The sequence below is a fragment of the Lupinus angustifolius genome, chromosome LG16, assembly GCF_001865875.1.
Source record: "Lupinus angustifolius cultivar Tanjil chromosome LG16, LupAngTanjil_v1.0, whole genome shotgun sequence".
Lineage (NCBI taxonomy): Eukaryota > Viridiplantae > Streptophyta > Magnoliopsida > Fabales > Fabaceae > Lupinus > Lupinus angustifolius.
Window position 1 is genome coordinate 15731685 of NC_032024.1, and position 25128 is coordinate 15756812.

The 25128-nt window shown below is 35.8% G+C and overlaps 2 protein-coding genes across 4 annotated transcripts; both read left to right on the forward strand.

Moving 5' to 3' along the window:
* LOC109330142 (peroxisome biogenesis protein 6) lies at window positions 707–10551 on the forward strand. Of its 3 annotated transcripts, none has more exons than XM_019564187.1 (16): window positions 709–1016; window positions 1782–2423; window positions 2508–2751; window positions 3216–3351; window positions 3679–3877; window positions 5884–6075; window positions 6960–7235; window positions 7594–7665; window positions 8280–8366; window positions 8471–8593; window positions 8688–8798; window positions 8888–8926; window positions 9026–9147; window positions 9240–9384; window positions 10109–10189; window positions 10312–10551. In XM_019564187.1, exons 1-16 carry the CDS (start codon window positions 792–794, stop codon window positions 10399–10401), a joined length of 2784 nt encoding a protein of 927 aa, XP_019419732.1. In that variant the 5' UTR covers window positions 709–791; the 3' UTR covers window positions 10402–10551. The 3 variants fall into 3 exon arrangements, with proteins under 3 accessions (XP_019419735.1, XP_019419732.1, XP_019419733.1); XM_019564188.1 differs by having other exon boundaries at window positions 710–1016; window positions 3679–3862; window positions 10312–10550; XM_019564190.1 differs by lacking the exons at window positions 9240–9384; window positions 10109–10189; window positions 10312–10551 and having other exon boundaries at window positions 707–1016; window positions 8898–8926; window positions 9026–9140.
* Window positions 13335–22237, forward strand: LOC109330088. The gene is made up of 13 exons (XM_019564106.1): window positions 13335–13758; window positions 14499–14571; window positions 14678–14808; window positions 14954–15355; window positions 15447–16606; window positions 17121–17527; window positions 17642–19395; window positions 19477–19637; window positions 19877–20037; window positions 20721–20881; window positions 21266–21625; window positions 21677–22036; window positions 22162–22237. The coding sequence occupies exons 1-11, from the start codon at window positions 13693–13695 to the stop codon at window positions 21458–21460; spliced, it is 4671 nt and encodes a 1556-aa protein (XP_019419651.1). The 5' UTR covers window positions 13335–13692; the 3' UTR covers window positions 21461–21625; window positions 21677–22036; window positions 22162–22237.

A 25128-nucleotide genomic window follows, 5' to 3' on the forward strand; every position in this document is an offset into this window, starting at 1 on the left:
TTGGTTTAAAATAAATACTTGTTTTCATGCTATCATTTTTGTATAATTTTAAACAATTTTATACAGTGGATATATGTAATAGGCTCATCTTTACCAAACTCATTCAACACTAAATTGTTCCTTTTGATTCATATACCAAAATTGCTACAACAAACTTAACTTAATCTAATAGTCTAACTTTACAAATACCCACTAGATACTGTTTATGTACATATTAAATTATCACTCATCATTCTTATAGTTAATACTAAATGATATTATGACTATACAATACAATACTCATGCCTACAAACATACAATATGAATATGATTAGGGAATAATATAATCAAAATTAAAAGTTAAATTATTTACAAATTTTTAAATATATAACGATAAATTGATTAATTAATATGAGAAAAATATATACATTGATAATGTATGATTCTTATAAGCTATTATTGTTTTATCCACTGTCCATATTTAATTATTATTGACTTATCAAAAAACCTAATAAATAAATGATGGACGGCATAAATCTTTACTTAAAATATATATAAATATTATATTTAATTACTTATTATATCTATCATTTTATACTATATAAAAATATAAAATATAATATAACTACCACCTGATTTCTATTCTTATTTTGCTCTTAAGATTTCAAAATTTCTACAATAAATAAAATTATAATATAAAATATATTAAATATAAAAATCGTAAATTTCACCAGTTAGCGCCTCATCTTCTCCTTCTTTTGCTGCACCATCCAAATTCCATAGACAGAGAAATATAGAGAGAGCTTTGAAAAATGGTTGAGACAACAAGTAGAATGAGAAGAAAGCCTTTAATTCTCTCTTCAACCAAAAATCTCATCAATTCTATATTAACACCTTCTTCAATTTTCCATTTTCATGATGATTCTTCTTCAAAATTGCACTTACCCGTTGGAATTCTCCGATTCAATAACCATTCTTCACTCCTTGCTCTCTCTACTTCTCTTCTCATAAAGCTTTCCATCACTTCTGGTTCACTGGTAATAATTTCACTCACTCAATTTAACTCTTCAGGGACCTCTTTGCAAAACTTATTTTTTTATTACAAGTCACTTTTTAGTACTTTATTGATGTTTTTGTTACACAAAGATTGAATTAGGATGTAATGTTTGCGAGTTCGATTTTAGAGAGAAATGAAAGACCTGAAGGCTTCATTTTCTCATCGTTATTGTCAAAATCCAACTTGCAAACGGACTGTAAGGTAGTGTGGTAAGAGTATTCGAAGTGAGTTTTGATAAATGAAGAAGTTAAAATGGGTTCCCAAACATGTTCAGAAAATTTCCAAATTGAGTTTTTTTAGTGTCCAAACATAGTTTCAAGTGGCCAAAGGGTTTATTATCCTTTATTTAGTTTTAGAGTAAACAGCAATGATAAAGCTTTAATCTCGCTAGGTGTGGTCGGCTATTTGATCGAATGATGTCACAATGTTTAATAGTAAATCATGTTCGTTGGCAAAACAATATAGTGTCTGTTGTATTAATCTTTACTCCTGGACATGCATTAACTCGTTCATATTATAATCGATGAATGTTCGTACATTAAGTGGCATTTTGGATTAATTTGAATGACAAACTATATATTTCGAGACCTTTGGATTCGACCTTATATGTTAAGGACTTGTTGAATCATATAACTCATTAAGTTTGTTGTTTTTCTTCCGATTATAATACGTAAAAGTTAAAAGGTTTTGATGTTATTTTTCTGCATATGGTATATGAATATTTCAACATTTTCAATTTTCTCAGGTGCTGGTGAAAAATACTGAGATGAACATACAGAGAGTTGCAGTGGTTGTCGCTCTTGATCCTCCAGGCACCACCCCGGAACCCCCTTGTGATAATATGAAGTCACCTTCGTCTCGCTCTTCAAGAATAATGCTTGTACTTCCTTCTTGTGATTTCCCTCATAGTGACCCCTTGTTATTGGATCATGAAGTTGCTTATTTATCTCCTCTTCTAGCCTTTAATCTTAACTTGCACATTTCGTGCTTAAAATCCATTCTACAAAATGGGCAAGACTCTTTAGCTACTTATTTTAAACCTGAAGGGGGTGATGAGGATACTGCAAAAAGCATTAAGGATTATGCTGTCAATGTAGAATTGGAACCTCTTGCTCAACCTCCAAGATTTGCCTCACATTTGAGGGTTTCTTTTGTGAAGATACCGGAAAGTGGTGTCCTTGAATCTATTAGAGGAACTTCACCCGTTGAATTGGAAGAACGGCAAGACATGATTGACATGGCATTACAAAAGTACTTTGAAGTCAATAGATATTTGTCAAGAGGAGATGTTTTCGGAATTAACATAAATTGGAATTGCAATTCTACTATCTGCATCCCTTGCAACCAAAACTCACAAAAGAAAAATAACAACCTTCTCTACTTCAAGGTAGTTTACCTCCCTTATTTTTGTAAATATTAAAGCTCAAGGCAACTGTCAGGTTATCTTTTAGAATGTAACTTATATCCCCAGGTCATTGCTATGGAACCATCAGATGAACCAATTCTTTGTGTCAATAGAACTTCGACTGCGCTGGTGCTCGGAGGGAGTTCCCCATCTGCCCTTCCTCCAGATTTGTTAATTGCTGGACAAGAAGGGCCTGTGCCTTTGCAAGGGGACACCGTAAAGATATTGGCTTCCATACTTACACCAACTTACTGTCCATCAGCACTTTCTTCAAAGTTCAGAGTTTCGGTTCTATTATATGGCTTAGCAGGTGTTTTCTCTATTGTCCTGCTTTGTTTTATTTAGAATCGGTACTTTTTTTTCCTATTCTTCATAAATTTATTTGTAATTTGGATCACCATTTGGTATCCTCAGTTGCTCTTGTTTATTTAATATGCATATATGTATAAACTATAAACTGAGAGGTAGAGTAGGATAGGGAGAAAACAGAGAATCTGAATCAGAGAACTTTTTGACTTTCACTTAATGACTACAAGGTCTTTTGTCTAATTATACCAGTGCTATAGGAACTGATTATAACTGTGAAGTAACCACATAACTAACGAGTCTAACCGCCTCTGCTGACTCAGCAGAGGCTCTTACAATGCAACTCACTAATGGATACAGTACTTAGTGTGACACTAACAATTACGATACTGGGCTTAAAATGTGACATAATGATGGTTTTTGATTTGCATTATTATATTGTATTTCCTGATCAGCATAATTATGCAGGTTGTGGGAAGAGGACTGTTGTTAGATATGTTGCTCATCGACTGGGCTTGCATGTGGTGGAATATAATTGTCATGATCTAATGGCGTCTGATAAGACATCTGTTGCTCTTACTGAAGCTTTCAAGACAGCTCGAAGGTTACATTCAGAATATTAAGAATGATAAGAACACATTGTACTGGAAACAATTGTTCCTGCACAGTTTTTGTTTTGACATGGAGTAAAATACTTAAACTTATGCTTTGCTATCAGGACAGAAACATATAGTTTCATTCGGTTGTGTACCTGCTTTTTCCCCAGTGGTTTTTCATTGTTCTAAGTTATCCACTTAATATTTATTAGATTTCAACCTTTACTCAGGCCAGTAGCTGGATCACCTGGCTATGTCAGGCTCTGATAAGTTGAATGTTTCGGATATGTTTTCTCTAAGGTCTAGCCTGCACTTACACAATGATATTGTTACAGGTACTCACCAACAATACTTCTTCTACGTCATTTTGATGTTTTCCGAGATTCAAATTCACAAGAGGGTTCACTTAATGATCAAAGAGGCAATACATCTGAAGTTGCATCAGTTATCAGGAAATTCACCGAGCCAGTTAGTGAACATGGCGATAGTAACTCCCAAGGGAAATCAAACAGTGAATCTGTAAGCTCTAACTTCGTTGAGTTTTTTCTATTGCCATTATTGGGATACTCATACTCATTTTATCTGCACGTTACAAATGCTATATCTTTCTTATATTGCAAGTAGGAGATAAAACAAGAGAACGTCCAAAGAAATGGACAAGTTATATAAAAGTGAATTACACTGACATTCCCTCAAACTTAGTAAAACTATATAAACTATTCTTATCTTTTTTACACCTAGACAAATCACCCCTGATTTATATACATACATTATGTTGAGCATCCCTGCAGGGGAGGCGAGTGCGATCTTTTAAACAAGAGGGGTGGTAAGTGTAAATAAACTAAATCCTAGGCGAAGTTGGTGTAATTTATTCTAATAAAAGAATATTGAAGTGAAACTAATTCTTACACAATTTGAACTTGAGTTCATAGTATACCATATTTGTGGAAATCTTGTGTAAAATAAATGACGGTCCAAGTGTCCAACAATACCTAGAAACTCAAACAATCTCAATATACTTTATTATATCTCCACTTAAATTAGTTGTTGTTGACGATATAAGGCTAGAACCAAGAGATGATTTAAATGAAACAATAGTGCATGAGTCGTCATTTTGTTATCATTATTTTAATACTTATTGGAGATTGTCAAAGATAGGATCGTCAACTCAAATCAAATAATTTTTTCGTATTTTATATAAAAAACAATTGGTAATATTGTAAATAGAGGAGGGATCCACTTACTCCACATCCTAGCCATCAATTCTAGGAAAATCTAATGGTTTGAATTAGTGAGTAGATCTAAACCATTAGATATCCCTAGAATGGATGGCTAGGATGGAGAGTAAGTTTACTCTTGGAGTAAGTGGATCCACACTCTTGTAAATAATGTAGGAATGATGTTTTTTAATACTAAAATGTCATTACTATGAAATAATAAAAACTTGAGCTTATCTTATTACTCGATATGTTTTGAGAATGTTTGAGATAACAAATCACTTTTCCCTACTTTTTGTTGAGCAAGTGATCGATTGAGTTCATGGAAGTAACAAAAGGAGAGAGAACTTGTTGCTTAATCCAATGAAAGTTGGATTTCAACTCCTTTATTTGGTTGTGAGAAATAATTATTGTCATACTTTACAATGTAGTTGTGTCAAAACTTATATAGTCGGCATTCCCAAAATAATGGGTGACACAGAACATTGGAAAACAAAAACATAGTAAATGATAAATAAACTCATTTTTGTTCGTTATAAAATGCAACAATAATTCTAAGGAGATGTTGCTTAATACACAAGAGAAGAGTGAATTCATAGTGAAATTCTAACAGAAAATTTACAAATGATCTATTTACTCTAACTAGTGCTTAATTAATTAAAAGGAAATTACATTGGCACCCCTTGAAGTTTAGCTAGCTTAATTACACTCATCACTCCTCTTGTTTAAATGATCACACTCATTTCCCCTACATGGATACTCATTGTAACATATGTCTGTAAATTAGGGGTAGTTTGTGTAAGTGTAAAAACGGGATGGTTATTTGTGTAGTTTAACTAAATTTTAGAGAGTGTCAGTGTAATTTACTCTACTCATTACATAATTATTATGAAATAGCAGTTTGTGTAAAAGAAAAAGAAAAATATGATGAAAACGTGTTAAAGTTTCTGGAACTCTAATAAGCTGAGGCAGCCTCTGAACTAATAGATAAAAGTTTCTAAAATTGATCGTTTCTTTCTATGGATAATGTACTGTCAAGTGATCTGCAATATACTTCAATAAAAGTAAGATGCATCCTTCAAAAACTGGCCTTAAGTATGCAACTGGCACTAAACATTGTCTTCAAGACCAAAATATTATTTTCTTTCTTAGAATATTGAAGTGAATATACATGTATATACTCATGTACCGTACATGTATTTTTTCATTACGCCAGTCAAGGGATAAATACAAACCAATATTTATCTCAAGCACTACATTTGTCTTTTATTTTTTCAACCAATAGTGTTGCGAGGATATTTACTTTTACAGCGTGATGTGAAGGTTGAGAGGAATCCTGAAAAGACTAGCGGGCATAAGATCCTATTGATTGCAGCTGCTGACAGTTCTGAAGGTCTACCGTCGACTATCAGGCGCTGCTTTAGCCATGAAATAAGCATGGGGACTTTGACTGAAGAACAAAGAGCTGAAATGCTATTTCAGTCACTGCAAAGTGTTTCAGAACTCCTCTCTGACGTAAGTCTGGATTGGAGCCTCCTTTTGTCTTGTTTTTATGCCTTGTTTTGATGATTTTGTTTATTAAATTGACTAGTAGCAGCACCTGTGATGACAATTCTCTCTATCAGTTTAAAAAACTGAATGAAAAATGACTCAGACTAATTAAAAAAATATTGATAAAGTTCCTTAAAAGTGGGGAGTGGGTGTGATAGGTGGTGGCGCCATGTTATTAATTTGGAACTTAAATTTCCCCTCTCTCCTCAATTCAAACAACAACTATCAAGCCTTTATCCCACTAGGTGGGGTCTGCTATCCCCTCTCTTCTCAATTATTGTAAAAAATATAACAATGGAAAATCAGGAAAAGGCAAAAAAGGATACCAAATGCTGGTGCCATGCTACCACCTTTCTCAAAAGCTTAACCTTTTAGATACAACTACAACTACGCCTTAAATCCCACTAGATGAGGTCGACAACATGGATCGAACTATGTCATGATGTTCTATCATAAATTATGTTCAAACTTAACTTATTAGGTAAAGATACATAAATGGTTTTATATATCTTACACCCCTGCTTGAAGCGTAGACAATGCAGTGATGCTCTATGTGCTTAAATTCAACTTTGAATTTAAGGTATCGGGGCTGCAAAGATCAGACTCTAGACTACTATCAGAGGATTTGATACCATATAATTTAAATGTCTCTCCCAGAAGCTGAAACTGATAGGTGAAGGAACATAAATGGTTTTAATTATATATCCAACAGTGGGAACATCATTTGTATGAATGATATAGGTGTTACATGTTATATCCTCAAATTATTAAGTCATGCACTTGACTCTAGTTCGTGTTCCTTTGATCGGGTGACTTTGGCTGATCATATTGTTGCTTGCTTTTTGCAGACTGATGGGTTTGTAAAAGAAATGGTTGGACAAACATCTGGTTACATGCCCAGGGATATGTCTGCTTTAATTGCTGATGCTGGTGCCAACTTATTTCCCAGAAGCAATGCTGAAGTAGATAAAGGTAGGCTCGAAGATGTAGATGATTCTCTTGGTTCTGAAGTGACGGAGAACAAGAACCAGAATGTTTCATCTCAGATTCCTGGTAAAGAAGACTTGATGAAAGCTTTAGAACAATCAAAGAAACGAAATGCCACAGCATTGGGCGCTCCAAAGGTGAATTAAGTGGGCCAGCCTTTACCATTATGGTCTTCTCATCAATATTGACTAGTGTTTGAAGTCCAGATCAAATTTATTAATGTTTGAAAAAACGTAGGTGTTGTTCTTTAGGTTCTGTTTTCTAATAAAAACATGGCATGTGTAATAGTTGTGGCACATGTTATATCTTCATTGATTACCACTTACTCACGTCATTTCTTATTGGGGACCAACACCACAAGCACCCATGGAAAAACACCTAAGTTTTTGCCATTGTTTTATTCCAGAAATATGCATTGCAGACATAACCTCTCATCTTCTGGGTAGAAACATTCTTCAATGCATGACAGTTTTTAAGCATGGAATTTTTTTGCAGGTTCCAAATGTGAAATGGGAAGATGTTGGTGGACTCGAAGATGTTAAAAAATCAATCCTAGATACTGTTCAGGTGGACTTCTTGTATGGTTTAGCTGTATTGATCATTACATTTATTTTCTCATTCCACCCATTTATGTAAAGTTCCGCATGTTATTTTAGACATAATGCATTTTTTGGTGGAAATTGAAACTTCTGGTTATTTGTTCATCTTCAACGTTTCTTAAATTACATTCAATTGTCATATTTAATTTTTCATAAGCTGACTGGCTCAAGCTTCATTTTAGGTTACACCCAGATATATAACCATATAAGTACAAATTAAAGAAAAGGAAGCTTTTGGAGAGTCAAAACTGAAATTTGATTGTATTCCACTTTCCACTCTAAAAGTTCAACATGGAAACTATCAAGAGTGAATTATACTATAAGGAGATTGTATAGGCTATCTCTACTTATCTTAGAGTAGACAGCTTATTACTGCACATGGTGGCTCTTTCTATTGAATGGCAATTAATATATACTACTATTCACAAGTCACTTACTTTTTTCTTCTTTTAAAGAAATTTCCTGGCTTGTTTTATTTCTATATCAATATTTATCTTACTAAATCATATGTTAGCTTGGAGATATTGTTTTTATAGTCTGTACTTTCTGAATATTTGATTCATTTTGTACTTTATATTTTAGTTGCCTCTTCTGCATAAAGATCTCTTTTCATCTGGATTACGTAAGCGGTCTGGTGTTCTTTTGTATGGTCCCCCTGGAACTGGCAAAGTAAGTCGAAGAGCGCCAATTAGTGACAAACTTCTACTTCTGTTTTCTTACTTTTACTTACAAAAGTTTTTCTCACCTCAGTTTTTTCTTTAATTGAATGTCAGACGTTATTGGCAAAAGCTGTTGCTACAGAATGCTCCTTAAATTTTCTCAGTGTAAAAGGTCCTGAACTAATCAACATGTACATAGGAGAGTCTGAGAAGAATGTTCGTGACATTTTCCAGAAGGTATAACAATAATTTTGGTTATTTTGATATTATCTCTGAACTAGACAACATTAGAACAGATTTTGAGTAAGTGAAATTTCAATACAATTTACAGGCGAGATCAGCGCGTCCATGTGTTATCTTCTTTGATGAACTTGATTCTCTTGCACCAGCTCGAGGTGCTTCAGGTGATTCTGGGGGTGTTATGGACAGAGTGGTTTCTCAGGTGATTTCGTTTTCTAAGATGCAAGACCATGATGTTTGCAGATTTTTTTGTCTCGGTTTCTTAATGTAACTTATTTCCCTTGTTATTAGATGCTTGCAGAGATTGATGGCTTAAGCGATTCTTCACAGGTTTTTATTTTCTCTGCTTGAAATATTTATCTTGTGGAAAATATATATTAACCTCTTTTGCTTCTAACATGTGGGTATCTCTTTTCTCTGTCTTATTAGGATCTATTTATTATTGGTGCAAGTAATAGACCAGATTTGATAGACCCAGCACTTCTACGTCCTGGTCGATTTGATAAACTGCTATATGTTGGAGTAAACTCCGATCCATCTTACAGAGAACGGTAAGCTGCTGCTTTTTTTCCAGCTCTTTGTTGTGAGGTATCAGTTGTTGATAGCATGCTATTGTGCACCTGTGTTCTTCCTTCCTTCACAGGGTCCTGAAAGCACTTACCCGGAAGTTTAAATTGCATGATGATGTTTCGCTGTACTCGATAGCTAAAAAATGTCCACCAAACTTCACCGGTGCAGACATGTATGCCTTATGCGCAGACGCTTGGTTCCATGCTGCAAAGCGCAAGGTAAGCCACCCAAGATCACTAGATTCCATGATCACTTTGTGTGCATTATTTGTTTGATATTAGGCCTATAGTGGTATTTCTGATGATAGGGGACTATCAATTTATAGAGGAAATTGTAGCCTGTATCTACCAGGCAATGCACGTAGTTAGAAACTATAAAGTTTCTATAAGAATATGCATCAATTATTCTGTGATTTAGGAGAAATTATTGTGTAGTGTGTACTATGAGAGTAGTTACACTATTCCAGAAAACATGTGATATAAGGTTTTATCACAAAACCAATTGACAACGAGGGGAGTAATCCATGGGATATTTAAACCATATCTATGAGAATTAGGCGGATCATATCGGACTTACTTTCCAACATGCCCCTTCATAGAAGCCTGCCGAACCAGGTAAAGGATTACCTTTGGCCCATGATTAAGGATTACCCTTTGGCGCATGACAACCAGGAAGAAGTTGAGCTCTGATACCATGTTAAGGTTCTATGTCAAAACCAATCGACAATAAGAGGAATAGCCCAACAAATATTTAAACTATACCTATAATAATGAGGTGGACAATGTGGGACTTATTTCCCAACACATTATATAGCAGTACAAGCTGATGGATTGAAAATAATAAACTATTAAATTAAAGTAAACCCAACAATTACAAATCCACTAAGATTAAATAGAAAAAACTACTTTGATTTAGATGGTACTCATCACTTCATTCTTCTAGGTTTTAAGTGAAGATCCAGAGTCTTCCAACCAAGACAATGAAGCAGATTCTGTTGTTGTTGAATACAATGATTTTGTGCAGGTAACTTGCAATTTTTTGTTTAAATCTTGTTTTCCATGGATGAAACCAACACTAACCAACTCATTAGTTTTTAGCAGTGTCTAATATCTGTATCTAATGGAGTCACATTTTCTGAATATCAGGTATTAGGAGAGCTATCACCTTCTCTCTCCATGACTGAGCTTAAGAAGTATGAACAACTTAGAGATCAGTTTGAAGGCACCTCTAAATAAATTTTATCTTACAAACATGTAGTTGTTTTAGTTAGGGCTATAAAACAAATAAGCATCATTTTGGTGGATAATTAATATTTTTTTTTACATAAATTCTAAGTACGTTTTACATTATAAACATGGATCAAGTATACGTTAGTTGTATCATTCATTTAAGAAGAGAGGTAGATGATAAACTGAGAGTGTATAAAATTTTTATACTATTGATTTATACATTTTTTTCTTTTGAAATAAAAGTGCTAGTAAAATATTATTTTTAACCCATTCTTCGATAGTTGTAACATGTTCTAGATTATGTAGAATGTATATTGGATTCATTAAATCATGTTACTTAAAATCCATAATTAAAATACATTTAATCCACAAACATTTTATATCAAGAACTACCCCAGTTTCTCTATCCCATACAGGAATACTTAGAAACAAGATAATTTAATGTTAGAGATAAAAATTGAAAATATATATTTATTGTCCTTTATAAATAAGTAAATAATGAAGAAATAATAAAATAAGTTTATGGTATAAAATATTTGATGTAATTAGTGACATTATTATGATGGACATGATGTTAGCACATTCCTTACGTAATGAACTATCGAATCTAGATCTCTAATTGAAAAATCAATGCATTCTGAAATTTGGTATAATTTTTTTCTATATTTTAACCTTAAAATTTGGTTATTTTTCCAAATCATTTCAAAGGGTAACTTCCATTCTCTCTATTCCTAAGTCATGTTACCAGCAGTGTTTACTTCTCAGATGTCACTAAATACCAATTTAAAATCATATTATAATAATAAATCATTACTTATTGCTCAGAAATAGAATAACATCAATCTTGTTTATTGTCAATCATTATGAAAATGAAAATTTTTTCGTTCTATATACAACATATTACATATTTTTGTCTTTTCTCTCTACCCAAATTTTCTCTAGTCCTAATGTTATGTATCTCTTTTTACTTGAGTATATGTTTCTTAAGAGCATTAGATTTATAACTTATTTATTTTTTTAAAATAATTTCAATATTTCATGAATATAATGTATGAGAGAGTAGAGTATGAATATAATGTATGAGAGAGTGGAGTATGATACGTATTATTTTTATTTTAGAGTCAATGATAATTAAAAATAAAAAGTTAATAATATAACAACAAAAAACTCTTACATTATCAAAATATATTGTATACATACATCTTTATATATATATATAAATTACCCATGGAATTGAGAGAAATTATGGGGGTTGCCAAAGAGGAATGAGCAGTGGTGCTTCCCATTTCAAAGTACAAACTATTAAGTATCCACTTAAAAAGTCATTATATATTTATTCAAATGACCATTATTTTTCTATCACTTACACAAATTAATAAAATATTAAATAAGGTTAACATAGAAAATAGCAATTACTATATTATTCAACTCCTAAACATAACAAACAGATAAGAACACGTAGTACATATTATTCTGTCAAAGTTGCATAAAGGATTTCCAAACAAATAATCCTAAAAAAATATTATACTAACTAGTAGTATTGGCAATTAGGGCGGCCCTGTCCGCCCTGTCAATGTCCACACAATACCCATCAAAATTAAAGTGGGCATGGACATGCCTACTTTTAAATAGGGTATAAAATATTGTGTCCTGCCCGCCCTAAACATAGTCAGTTGGGCTCGTGGGCTGCCCTAAATTAAAAAATATCTAAAAATGACATACTACTTGAGATTACATGGATACATAGTGTGACAGTTGAATTAAAACACAAAATATAACATCTTGTTTTGCATAAACTGTACATACATTTAGTGGTGAGAACATGACTTAATCTTGTCATACTTCACCCATCAATTTCTTATTTTAGTATTCATTGATGCCCATGGGGCCTGCCTGCCCGCATATTTTGGGCGGTAATCACGCGCCAAGCTGAAGCGTGTGGGTTCATGAGTTGTTATGGAAAAAACATATAAATGGGTAAAACTAAAATGGTTCTCTTTAATTTTTGAGTAAATTACACTGACATTCTTTGAGTTTAGTGAAATTATACAAACTACCAATTATTTTTTTATACCTATATAAACCTCCCCTAATTTTTATACTTTAAAAAAATGTGATTAATGCAATTAAGATAAAGAAAACACAATATATTGTGGAGAAAATCCAAATAACTTATGAGTCAATATTTTTTAATGTTTTTGTTTTGTTAAGAGCGATTTAAACAATATTTATTTAGAAATGTTGATGCATTATGTAACAAATAATAATAAAGATACATTGATTTGTATATTATTTGGACTTGTCTACATAATATATCATGTTTTGTTTAACTTAATTGCATTTATCACATTTTTTTTGTTTAAAAGATTACACTTATGTCTTATGTAGGGGTAGTTAGTGTAACGAAAGTATAAAAACTAAGGGAGATTTGTGTAGATATAAAAAAGTGAGGGATGATTTATATAATTTCACTAAAACTCAAGGGGTGTCAGTGTAATTTACTCCTTAATTTTTTCTCATTCCCATTCTCAACTACTTTCCTTCTTGGACCTTCTCTCACTAGTGTTGGTTGCATTAAAATGGTTTTTAAGATTCTATAAAAATATCTAGGATAAGGAATCATTTTCAAAGTATATGTGTTGCTCTAAATAGTCAAATTCTTATATTTTGAGCTAACTCTTATACTATCGCCTTATTAATTATTACATTTAATTTTCTTAACTTATAATTAAACTCATTTTATTAGAAATAATATATTTAAAGAATTATACATCACCATTCTTCATTAAATTTCAGCTGTTATATTTTATAAAATTTATCAAATTTTAATTTTTCTGATTAATATTTAGTAAGAGAAACAATCACGATTATCATTAATTAAAACAAAGGAAACGAAAAAAGGCGGCTGTTATATTATGACTAAAAACAGAGAAACAAGTACAAGAGACACAAACTCAGTGTTGATCCATCTCAGCTGAGAAAAGCAACATTCAAAGTTTCTTAAATCCAGAAACAACTTTCTCTTTGTTTTTTTGTATTCAATTTAATTATTCATCCTTGTGGTTTCAATTTTTTGTTGCATAGTTTAAGCTTCTATTAGATCATCAAGTAGTTTTTTTTAATTTCAATTTTAAATTATCTGTGGGTTGAGTTTTGATTCTGAGAAGAGAAACTGGGTATTGGATTTGGAAGAGGAGTTTCCAATGTAGACGTTTAAGTTGAGGATTTGAATTTGATTTTGATTTTTTTAGTAATTTTTAAATGATGTAGTTAGGGTTAGGGTTAGAGAGGAGAAAAATGATGGAGTCTGAGCTTGAAGATTATGATGTCACTGTTGATCCTGAAATTGCTCTTTCTTACATTGTAAGGGTTTTGATTTTTGCTTGAATTTGTTTTTTTCCTAGTTGGTTTATATTTTTATTGTTGTTTTCTGTTGTAAATGTTCTGAATTATTAGTATTAACTTCTTTGACTTTGTTAGATCCAAGGCCTGAATTGATTTCCATGGTTTGGTATAATTTATGAGCTTTGGAGATGCACTGTGCTGAATTAGATTTTGTTGTGAGTTGAATGGTTTTGATGTGTGTTTTAGTTTGATGATGTTAAACTTAAAAGAAAGGTTTTGAATTTTTGTTGCCTTTGTGATCTCAATTTGATGCATCAGTTATTTAAGTAATTTCTGGCCCACCTGCCTTATCAGATGCTGGTACAACTTTCTTTTGAATCACACTCGGGTGGCAAGTATAAACATTTTTTCTTCTTTATTTTAGTTGGGTTTTTCGCCTTTTTCCTTTAATTCTGAAGAAAATTTTCTATAGTTGATGTTCTCTTGCTTCAGTTCATGTTTTCCATTTTTAAAACTTGTTCTTTTAAGTTGTGTATTGAGGAAAATTTCTTAATATGGATATTATACCAACTTTCAGATGCCTAGTTGACAAATCTTAAATTTTTCCGTCTTTGCATTATCAGTCGCTGTTTGTTTCTTTATAAAAAACATGTTTAAATCTCTGACTTTGTCAATAAGATTTAGGCCCCGTTGTTTTTCGATCACTTGCTCTTCTTTCTTTTCTTGCTGTGAATAACTTCTGGGATATTTTTTCTAAGGATGAAAAACTTCAAGATGTTCTAGGACACTTTCAGAAAGATTTTGAAGGTGGGGTGTCTGCAGAGAAACTGGGTAGGTTTTAACTTGTTACAATTAGAAGCATGATTCATCTAGTGTAGGCCTGCATAATAAAGAGTTTTTTGTTCTAATGATATTGAGAAACAATTCATCATTGCAGGGGCAAAATTTGGCGGTTATGGGTCCTTTTTGCCCACCTATCAGCGCTCTCCCGCTTGTTCTCATCAAAGGGCTCCACAAAAAATTCATAGTCAAAATATGCCGAAATCTCCTAATAACGTTCAAAGAGAGGTAGATTGGTTATAATAACACAGGCCTGTGTCTCCATGATGCTTTCTTTATTAAATTAAATTAATGATTGTATATGAGGGTTTATGACTAGCCCTTATGTTATCTTCTATTTCCGATTCACTTAAATTTATATTCTATTATACAGGGTGCTCAAGGGGGTGCTGTACAATTTTCAACTGGAACTCAATCATCGGGACTTGGCCCAGGTTTTTCTACCTCCTCGAGGCTGCCCACAGTTATAGCACCCTCTATAGATGAGGGAATCAATCAAGAAAAATGCATGTCAATCACAAGTGCTGAGGCGTTTAATTCTAAGTGTAAGCCTCAAAGCATGAAAACTACTAGCCTACCAGATCAGAAGACAATGAAGGTACGAATCAAAATAGGTCTTAACAATTTGCCAACGTGGAAAAATGCTGCAATATACAATGGACTTGGTCTTGATGTGTCACCATCATCATCACTGGATGAAAGCCCATCAGAAAGTGAAGGTATTTCTTGTCGTCCTCAAGGTGCTCCCTTTGAATCTCCAACCAGTATCCTTCAGGTGAATTATCTGCCTGGAATTTGATTCTTGCTTATTTTTTTCACACTGTGCTTGATGAGATTAGAATTTTTTTAATTGTGTCTTGGAACAGATTATGGCAGACCTCCCTACGCTGTTGTCGTCCCCTCTACCGAATCATTTCATTGAGCTAATTGTAAAGGAAACCTGTGGCAGAGTTACCGTTTCTAGTCTGGTTCATATGGACAAGACAGAAAGTTCCCGAGTGTTGCTTCCTGAATCTAATATTGTAAAGGGTGACAGAAATTTGTTGGGGGGGAAGCAAGTGAAGTCTCTGGAGGGTTATGAATCTAAGAAGAATACTCAGAATGATGTTGGAGTTCTGTCAAGGAAGGAACAAAGCAGAGATGCACCGACTACAGAGGCACTTTTATACAGTGCTTGTTCTTTCAGTGATGACCCGGCTAAATCTGTGCATGGACCATGTGATTCATTGAAGGAATCCAACAAGACTATGGGGAGAGAGAAAACCTTCTCCGATCAGGCAAAAAAGGAACACATGAATCCAACATCTACTGAAGTGAATGGTTTTGCTGAGAGGGCAAATGGAGGTTCAGTAAGAAAAGTTATGAGGGACAAGGTTTCTCTTGACGACTTATCATTTAGTACAGTGAAAGACAATGTAACATTACCTGTTACGAAAGAACACCCATTTCCTGGGGGGGAGAAGAGGTCAAAAGGAAATCATGGCACCATGGCTGTGGAGAGGGAAAAAGACAACTCGACAGTTGGAACCTCTTTGATTTCTAAAACAAAAAAGAGTTCTGATGATAATTCTACCTCAAATCATGAAACTGAAGATGTAAGAGCACAAAAGGGTGATGAAAAGGCTAGAGATACATATCGAGATTTCTTTGGAGAATTGGAGGAAGAGGAGGACAGAATGGATTCACAGGAAACCCCATATGGGAATAGATTGAAGGAATCTGAGGACGTGGAGGGGAACACACCTAAAATTAATTTTGGAGCAAAGGAGAGATCAGGTGAAAAGAAAGTTGATAAGCCATTAACAGCTGAAGTATACCCTGAAACAGCCACTAATGTCCGGTGCACTGGAAATGCAAAGGTTACTGATGCTGAGATTAGAAAAGGGGTTCCTGCAATGGTGCCGCCTGTTGTGATGGAAGATAATTGGGTACAGTGTGACAGGTGTCATAAACAGCATCTTCTTCCTGTTGGCACAAATCCTGACAACCCATCTGAGAAGTGGCTGTGTAGTATGCTTAATTGGCTGTAAGTTCTAGCATAGTGGTTTATATTTTAAATATATTTGTCCATAAAAGTATCAAGCACCAATGAGCTTATAGCTCAACTGGAACTGGCCCAGTCTTTAATATCGGGGTGTGGTGATGTCAGAGCGATTAAGCACATACACAGACATAGAGACACACTAAATTCTAAAAATGGTAGGAAACACTATATAATTGAAAATTTGAGGAAAAAGAATCACAATTCATGATCAATAACTTAGGGCTGCAGAGCACTCTAGGCGGAAGGGGTGAAATGAAAAAATTGGGGGAGATGAAATTGGCATGCAACAAAAGTACCTTTGCCTTAGTTTCTTTTTCTAATATGAAGAGTATCCCAAGTGCTTCCACCTCCTACTTAACCAGAAAAAGAGTATTAAGGAAATTAAATTACTTGAATTACATATAATCAGAGCTGCACATGTTGATTGTGCTGAATGACATATTAAGGTAATTACCTGAATGTTTCTACATCAAATTAACTATGTGCAAATGTGCAGGCCTGACATGAATCGATGTAGTTTTAGTGAGGATGAAACCACAAAAGCCCTTTTTGCATTATGCCAAGGGCCTCCACCTGAAGGTCAAAGCAATCTGAAAAATGTCTCTGGAAGTGTTGTGGTTGGAGGAACTATGGCAACTGTCCAGCGTCCTGACGTACACCAGTTAAATAATGGCCAGCATGCAGTGCCTGGAGGGAAGTCAAAAATTGTGAAAGATATGTCAAATTCTGCAAATAAAGATGACTTTTCTCCACTGTCACCTGCAATAAAGAAAAACTTGCAGTCATCAGTTAAAAGTAAGAGCTTAAATGATGTAAACACATCTCATGATGTGAGCGAGGCTAATTCTCCAGGGGAGAAACACAAGAATAAGCCGAAAATGCTGGAGAACAATTTTGATAGAGGTAATTCTAACCACATGTTCATTGTGCTTATCAACTCAATATATATAGATAATATTATGATGTTTGTAGACCTATTAGATTTCTATAACATTTATATGTCAAAATGTGTTGCAGGTGATATAAAAAATATGAAGGTGAAAAGCAAGAGAGGCCATGATCAAGATTGTTCTAGTCATTCCAAGAAAGGTAAGAGTGACAAGGTGCATTCTACTGATGTGGAGTGGAATCTAGAACAGAGAGAGTCCTCTAGGAAGGCGGGACATAGCTCGAATAGCAGTTTTCCAACTACATCAGTTAGAAAAGATCGACCTAGACAAGAAGTATGCTCCTCTTTGAGGGACTCCAACTTGGGAAAACAAAGGATGCGAGTTTCAGCTGAAAACACAAAAGATAAGGGCCAGGTGTCCTTGGATGGGAGATCCCTGGATTTAGGAAACTATGACTGCATTGATAGTAAAAAGAGGAAATTGAAGGAGTATCAGGATGCTCAAATTTGTAGCACTGGTACTCCTCACCAACAGGATAACAGGAGTTCTATGCAGGAGTTCAGTAATTATTGGAAGGAAAAGAAGGCAAGAAGTTCTAAATCTGAAGGTAGAGAATCAAGTGCGAGTGAAGGAAGTGACAGAACTGACAAAAAATGGGACTTGGGGTCTGTACAGGCTTCTGTTGCTGCCACTTTAAGCTCTTCTAAGGTTTCTAGTTCATATAAAACCAAAGCCAGCTTTCAGGAAGTGAAAGGGTCACCTGTGGAATCAGTTTATTTGTCGCCTATGAGAACTTTAAGTACTGAAAAGTTTACAGGTATGGAACTCATAGGGAAAAATGATTTTCATGATACTGCTGCTTTGGACGGTCCAAGAAGTTGTTCAGATGGTGAAGATGACGGTGGGAGTGATCGATCTGGAATAACTAAGAAGAATAAGTCTTTCACCATTGCCCATCGATCCGATTTTCAGAACAAGGGTGTTAATAATCTGTCAGATTCTAAACCTAAAGCTCATACAGCCAGCCACTGTACCAATGGGTGTGTAGATAACATAACCCAAGATGGGAAATATCCTGGTCTAGAGCAGCAGATCAAGGATCTAGCTGAAGATAGGCCTGATGATGTTTCTCATACAAGGAAGAGTGGCGTCGAATCAGGTCTGAAGGATAAGAATGAGAGCTCTAAGTCCGAATCCCATGCAGAGAAGGTCGAGAATTCTATTTCATCTATTCAGCTGCAAAATCAGTCTCCACTACGCGAGGAAAAACATAGGGATGGCAAAGTTAAGCTGCAGGAGAACTTTGGGTTCAAGCCTGACCTAAGTGATAATATCCATGATGACAAGAAAGATTATACAGGAAAAGGTGAGAGTGGGAAAACAGAGAATCATTTAAATGGAGGGCAGTACTTTGAAGAAGTTAGTATAGATGGCATATGCAAACAGGAGGCATCACATGCTCCTAGTCATCATCAGTTGCTAGACTATGATACTGAGAGGTCTTCTAAGAGGTCTCTCCTAGAAAGATCTGATCATGAAGTACATGGAATAGGGAAGTCTTTGTCATTGTTGCCCTCTGCTCAAACTGAGATCTTTGGTTGTTGCCCACGACCGGTGGTTGGTTTCCATAAAGGAAATGGAGACATGGAAGTTGATCCTTCCAAAGTTGATGATGTGTCAAAGCTCCATAAAAAGCAACCAAAAACGGCTGATCATCAAAATGAAACTCAGCAAGTCAGTTTAAGAAATTCTGCACTTAATGGACACAGATCCAACAAGCTCGATGCCCCTAGTCCAATGAGAAGGGATTCTTACAGCCATGCTGCTAACAATGCTGTGAAAGAAGCAAAAGATCTCAAGCATATGGCTGATCGTCTTAAGGTTTGTACATAGTCCCTTTTAGAGTTTTATGTTTTTGCTCTTGTCGGTGCTTATTATACAAATTTTGGGTTGATCATACAGAATTCTGGATCAGCTCTTGAGAGCACTAGTCTTTACTTCCAGGCAGCCCTCAAGTTTCTTCATGGAGCCTCTCTGTTAGAATCTGGCAACAACACTAATGCTAAACACGATGAGATGTTTCGATCAAAGCAAATGTATAGCAGCACAGCAAAATTGTGCGAGTAGGCAACAGTTTTTCTTCGTTATCATGCTTTAATTTGTTTTAAACATCATATTGTCTTCCCTTGATTTCAATACATAAACATTTCCCCTTTATTTAGTGTTATTAGGTTGCAAACATGTCTCCAAACTTTTTTGCTATACTTTGAATTACTTATTTTTGTAGGTTGACTTTGTGTTGTGTATTGTAAGCCTTTATGGTTTTACTGGTAGCACTGTCTTGATATTTTCCATTTGATAGGTTTTGTGCCCATGAATATGAGAAATCAAAAGACATGGCTTCAGCTGCTCTAGCCTACAAATGCACAGAGGTGGCTTATATGAGGGTAATATATTCTTCACACACTAGTGCAGGCAGAGATCGACATGAGTTGCAAGCAGCTCTGCAAATGGTTCCTCTCGGTAATTACTTTTGTTTCTCAATTTTCAGTGTTTGCATAATGCAATAATTCTTTCTTTCCAAAGTCCTTATCTTCCATTTTAATTTGTGCTTCACATCCTACCAATCCCATCTCCATTTGGTAAATAAACTAGTACACTTAAGAATCAGCGTAAGTATAAAACATTCTGATCTATTTTCAGGAAATCCATCTTGTCAAATGCATTATTAACTGGGATAGATCTAGGAAAGCATCAAGGAGTGGCAGAATACCTAAAAAAGTATAGATGCAATTGTAGCAAATATTTTGTTACATACTTTTATAAAAAGATTGTATGCATATATAACCATTTCTAAAGATATACTGAAGAGGAAGAGGCCAGCACTATGCTTGCCCTTCCCTGAATCTGTCCCTGATTATAATAGATTGTCTGAGCTTTGTCCATCTGACAAGAGTTATATATGGCAGGATCACTTTTGTTGTTGTGTTTGATTTAAGGAATCGATGAGAGGGAAAGAGAAGATAAGAAACATTAAATATGGCTAATTTTTTTTATTCCAATAAGTCTAAAACATTGTTTTCCTTTCATTTTGTGAATGAACCAGTTTCTCTTTCTTAGAAGTGCCATTGACCATCAGATTATGGTTGTCATGAAATGGGAGCTGATACAAATCTGATTTTTTGGGACCCCCTTTCATTTTTCAGGCGAGTCTCCTTCCTCATCTGCCTCTGATTTTGACAATGTCAACAACCCTACTGCAGCTGACAAGGTTACCTTATCCAAGAGTGTCAATTCGCCCCAAATTTCTGGAAATCATATTATCGCTGCACGAAATCGTCCAAATCTTGTGCGGTTGCTCAGTTTTGTAAGTATATAGTTCTTCACACAAGAATGGTCGTAATAAAGTCCATCCCCTTCCTCATGTGGTGGGGGAGAGTAGCCTTAGAAACTTGATAGAAATCACAGTGAAGGAGAATGCATATATAAAACTTACTCCGGACTAATCTGAAATTCTGGGGAGAAAAAGCTTGGACTTTTGATTATCTGAGTTCACTAATTTTGATGTGTTAGGTAATGCTTTCACTGTGAACTCTTTGGCAATCTTGTTGGCTACAGTGATTAGTCCAACCAAAAGTGAAGCCTACACACTAATAGCTGCAATGCTAGCTTATATTCTTTGTGGACTGCCTTATTTTGGTTGCATATCAGCACTGGCATATATGACATATATCAATTAATTCAATTGCAGGCTCAGGATATGAATTATGCCATGGAAGCCTCAAGGAGATCACGGAATGCTTTTGCAGCGGCTAATTCAAGTCCAGGTGTTGGCAAGAATGCATATGATGTCTCTTCTATCAAGAAGGCTCTTGATTTTAGCTTTCAAGATGTGGAGGGATTACTACATTTGGTACGGCTAGCTGTGGAGGGCATGAATCGTTGACGGGTCTAAATCAGTCATGAGATGATTCTAGCCCATGAAGATCATGTATCTCTTGGTTATGGTAAAAGTCTTCACCATGGCAAAAAGATGGTCTAAACCCAATTATGAAGGTCTAGGTTTATCATGTTGAATATCCCAACTAGTCCTGCAAATTGTGAAGCTAGTAGTGTCTGTCTGTATATATGTGTTTGCTATACAGAGTGAAATGGAAGTTCCAGTTTTGCAGACCGGGGAGTTTAGTTTATTTCTGTTGTACACAAGAAATCAGCTTCTGTAAAGGAGATTGAGCTACTTTGCTGTTTGGATTTTGGAATGATGCTGCATCAAGATTATAAATTGAAGATATAATAGGTGGATATGGATGGACTTAGAAGTTTGAAATCAATTTCCATCTTTTGTTCTTAACCGCACCTAGTGGGGTTAAGGCTAAGTTGTTGTTGTTGTTGTAAATATGTAAAGTTGTGACTGTTGGAAAAAGGGAGTTCTCGGTTTTGCATTGTGTGATCACCCTTCTGCCAATCAGAACTGCACTTTCTCCTGTTATCTCTCTTTATGGGAAGGAAAATCATAGAGTCGGTGAGCCTTTCATTCTTTGTAATATTGAGCGTGCATGCTTTCCTTGTAAAGGTATCTGCATGTACTTAACCGTAGTTATTTATGAATGGTATTTTTTTCTCATTTGAAGTTTCACTTATATGCAGGTTATCTTGTACAATTTGAGATTAGTGGTAGGACTATATTCTTTACTCGTTTTGATGTTGATAAAGAACAAGCAAATAACAAAAACGAGGGATGTACAACAACATTTTATTTTTTGAAGTGGAGGCCATTTATCTCTCAACTTAGAGGTATACTAGTACTCCTTATCTTATGAAATTATGTTTTGGTTAGCAAAGTGAAGGTCAAAGAGTCTCTAACCTCAATTACATTTCACCCCTCTTCTTTTTTCAGATGTAGGTACACAATGGATGTGCAAATAAACATCATAGAATCAAGGGAAAATGCAAGTTGGTTGCTGCCTTATGCAGAATCTGACAGGTATGTTGTCATCTTGGGCAGTGGTATTCCATCATATTACTATTAAACTAGCCATATTACTTGTGCAATGAATAGTAAGATTTTGTGTAAACATAAAAGGCGTTCCAATTTTTCACATTAATAATTTTAATTCGTTTAATACAGAACATTAGAGGGTGAGTCTCGATGCAATGATAAGTTTGTTTGCCTTGTGATCTAGAAGTCATAGAAGTGAAATCTGATTATAAAACATTAAGGGTCTGTTTACGAGTTGAGTTTTGGAGGGAAAGAAATGGAAAGAGAAGGCTTTGGAGTCATTTCATCAGTGCATTGGATGGCTCTCAAGCCTTCATTTTCTCTTTCATCCCCTTTAAAATTCAACTCACAAACAGATGCTAAGGATAAGCATACAAATTTTGATAGGTGTGTGCGCAAGTGTGGGTGCCACAACTGCAGAAGCTGATCTAGGAAGCTTGTTTTAGTTTCCTATTCTGAAGTGCCTTTAAATTGTAGTTAGTAACTTTATGAGACAAAAAACATGAAGTCTTCTCCCTTTAAGTGTGTCAGCTTTATGCATGAAATGATAATTCTGTTTTTTTCATAATCATGTCTAAAGCTATGTCTTCTTTTAACGATTCACATTGTTTTCATGATCAACCCCAATCTCTCATATCCTCTATATCTACTCTTCTTACTGAGTCTTCTAATGCTTTTCTCTTCACATGGCTTATGGCTTAACCATCTAAGGATAGATTTTACCATCCTTTTCACAATAGCAACTATTTCTAGAATATAATATCTATGCGTGTTCTTTCCTAGAACACAAAGGTACGGACAATGGTTGATCAGTTGCAGTTGCTGAGAGAGGAGGAGGAGATAGTGGTCAAAGTAGCAAGATGAGGTAGGAGAGTTGGACCCGCCGGTGGAGGTACCTGAAAAGGTTCTCCGACGATCAAGTCAGTGTATGAACTGAGTGAATGGGAATATGAGAATAATGAATGCAGGGAATAGTAGAGTGAGTAATGTTAAAGAGTAAGAGGTCAAGATACTTCCTGTTGGTAGAGATCCCTATTTATAGAAGGGAGAGTTGACTTTGGGCTCTTGGCAGGTGGTGCGACGCATGGCCGACTAAAAGTATTGTCGGGGGTTGCTTTTCCCGTGTCAGGCGGTCTGCTAGGAGCGTACACTGTGCCACTCTTGTCTTTTAACCTGTAGTTGGTTTGGTAGCCTTTTTGCAGTCTGTCTGTCGTGCTGGCAGGTGGGTTGATGAGGTACTGAAGGCATGCTATCTCTAAGGTCAACTCTGGTACTCCCAACACGCGGGGCCCACCTCGGCGACCAAGTATGTGCCAGGATGCTGGGCGAGCATGTTGGGAGACTTTACCTCTTTCAGGGCGGTCTGACAGTATGAGATTTGGCGACCTGAGATTGAAGGGGCGTTGATGGAGTTGGCCAGGGCGCCGGGCGAGGACTGTTAGAGATGCTCCTCGACCCGGTGATTGTCTAACTGGGCGTATTGATCTATCTTGAACAACTAGGTGCTTCTTGAGATTTTATGACGTGTCTCTTTGGTTCCCGCGCCACGTGGTAGGTATTAATAACCTTGGGTAACGTATCAGTTGGAGTGGGACGTTTCATCATTACCTACTGTGACCCTTAATGTCCGCCGGACTTTGTCGTGTCATGGGAGTGACCGCTGGTCATTCAAATGCCAGCACGTGGCACGACCTTTGGTATCCGCCGAATTTTCCTTGTTTTTCGGGTTTCCATTGGATTGCACTTGAGTGTTTTTCTACGGCCCTGATGAGGATGTGGATGGGCCTGATTATTGGGCTCATGGTCCAGGTTCTTCTATAAATAGAGGGTCTTGTGATTTTTTCTCTTTTACGCATTTTCAAAAACCCCAGAATTCTTTCCACGACTTCTTGCTTCCAGCGTGATCTTCTTCTGGATTCTTCCTATTTTCAACTTCAAAAAACACAGGTAACACTCGTTTCTCATGGTTTTCATTTGTGATTACGAGTCTGATTCCGACATGGAGATCCTTCCTGGACCTCCACCGTGTTTCCAAAAATCGCTGCATTCGTCTTACGCATTGGTGGAGGTTCTTGAACCGCTGAGTGTCGTCCCTCCTCCTCCCAGAGGTGGAGGTGCAGGGTTTCAATGGAGAGGCGCCGACGATTATTTGGCCTCATTGCGTGCCAAGTACAGGTTCGATTTGAGTGACAGTTTCGAGTCTGAGTTTGAGTCTGGGTCTGTGTCTGATGACTCTTGTGATGGCAGGTTCATGACGATGAGGACATATAAGGCAAAGGCTCCTCAACTGTCCGTTCCGGCAGAGCTGGCCGGGGAGGATTCCCGCTACTGGGGGGTGGACAGAGAGGTGATCGGGACTCCCAGCACGTTCCCCTATGGGACTCCCCTCAGCATACCTGTGGCCAAAGAAACCTTTTATGGTTTCGAGGCCAGCGCCCCTAGGTCGGGGGAGAGGGTCTGCTATGACTTTGCCGAGGAGAAAAGAGACAAGTACACCTTCTTCTTGTACGAGGCGTACATCCGGCGCTTGGGGCTTCGTCTCCCCCTGGAGGAGTGGAATATGCAAATTCTGGTGCATCTTCAGATTGCACCAAGCCAACTGACCCCAAATTCGT